Genomic DNA, 1,018 nt, shown 5'->3' with positions numbered 1-1,018 from the left:
CTGGGGGTCATTTGGCACCAACCGAGCCACCCTGGGACACACGGGGGACACGCGGGGGTCGGTGGCAGTTCGGCGCAGCTCCGGCTGCAGGAGAAGCTTCTTCCCGGGAGGGGGGAGGCTGCGGGTATTGCACTTGGCTGCCGGGCTCAGCACCGAGGGGAGGGGGGCCTGGCAGGACGCGTCCCCCAGCACGGGACTCCACAGCCGGGCGGGAGGCTCCAGCATCTCCCAGTGCGCGGGGGTCACCCGGCCTTGGAGGTGTCCCTGGAGGTGTCCCTGGAGGTGTCCTGGCAGGGGGATGCTCCGTGCCACCCCCTGTAACCCCCCCGGAGCGCTGTCCTGGGGCGGTGCCAGCGGCACGGGCTGTCCCCAACGCCGGGCCCCGGGGTGGCTCAGCGGGACGGGCGCTCCTGCTCTCGGCTCAGGCAGCAGGAGGCTCCCGCGGTGCCCCGGTGCGGGCAGAGGTAGAGCGGGACAGGACACTGCCAGAGCCCCCCACGCCGTCTGGGTTCCCCCTTCCCCAGGCAGGATCCGGCTCCGGCTCCAAGGACGAGGTTTCGCAGCGAGGGATTCGCTCTCCTCCTCCTCGAGGTTTTGGCGTTTCCCGAGGGGACCGGCCGGAGCCTCGCCCGCTGCGGGAGAGCCTGGGGGGTCCCAGCGCGGGTCCCCCGGCCCAGCGGGGCCCTCAGGAGGAGAAGCAGAGTCTGGGTTCCCCCTTCCCCAGGCAGGATCCGGCTCCGGCTCCAAGGACGAGGTTTCGCAGCGAGGGATTCGCTCTCCTCCTCCTCGAGGTTTTGGCGTTTCCCGAGGGGACCGGCCGGAGCCTCGCCCGCTGCGGGAGAGCCTGGGGGGTCCCAGCGCGGGTCCCCCGGCCCAGCGGGGCCCTCAGGAGGAGAAGCAGAGCCCGCAGCACTCCATGCAGATCTCCAGGCAGTCGGCGGACTCGCAGCAGGCGTCGATGATGCCGCAGTCCATGTCGCAGGGCAGGGTGCAGTCCCGCCACTCGCCCGACGTGCGG

The 1,018-nt window shown here is 72.3% G+C and overlaps 1 protein-coding gene across 1 annotated transcript in view; it reads right to left on the bottom strand.

The window, feature by feature from the left end:
* Nucleotides 1-715: 715 nt before the first annotated feature.
* MDFI (MyoD family inhibitor) overlaps nucleotides 716-1,018 on the bottom strand; it is a 5,229-nt gene continuing 4,926 nt past the window's right edge. The window contains exon 4 of the mRNA XM_017727152.1: nucleotides 716-1,013. Coding sequence (XP_017582641.1) covers nucleotides 886-1,013 — 128 coding nt within the window. The 3' untranslated portion in view covers nucleotides 716-885. The remainder of the gene's footprint in view (nucleotides 1,014-1,018) is intronic.

This window comes from Corvus brachyrhynchos, unplaced genomic scaffold (assembly GCF_000691975.1).
Source record: "Corvus brachyrhynchos isolate BGI_N302 unplaced genomic scaffold, ASM69197v1 scaffold72, whole genome shotgun sequence".
NCBI classification, from domain to species: domain Eukaryota; kingdom Metazoa; phylum Chordata; class Aves; order Passeriformes; family Corvidae; genus Corvus; species Corvus brachyrhynchos.
This window is presented reverse-complemented; position numbering and strand designations above follow the sequence as displayed.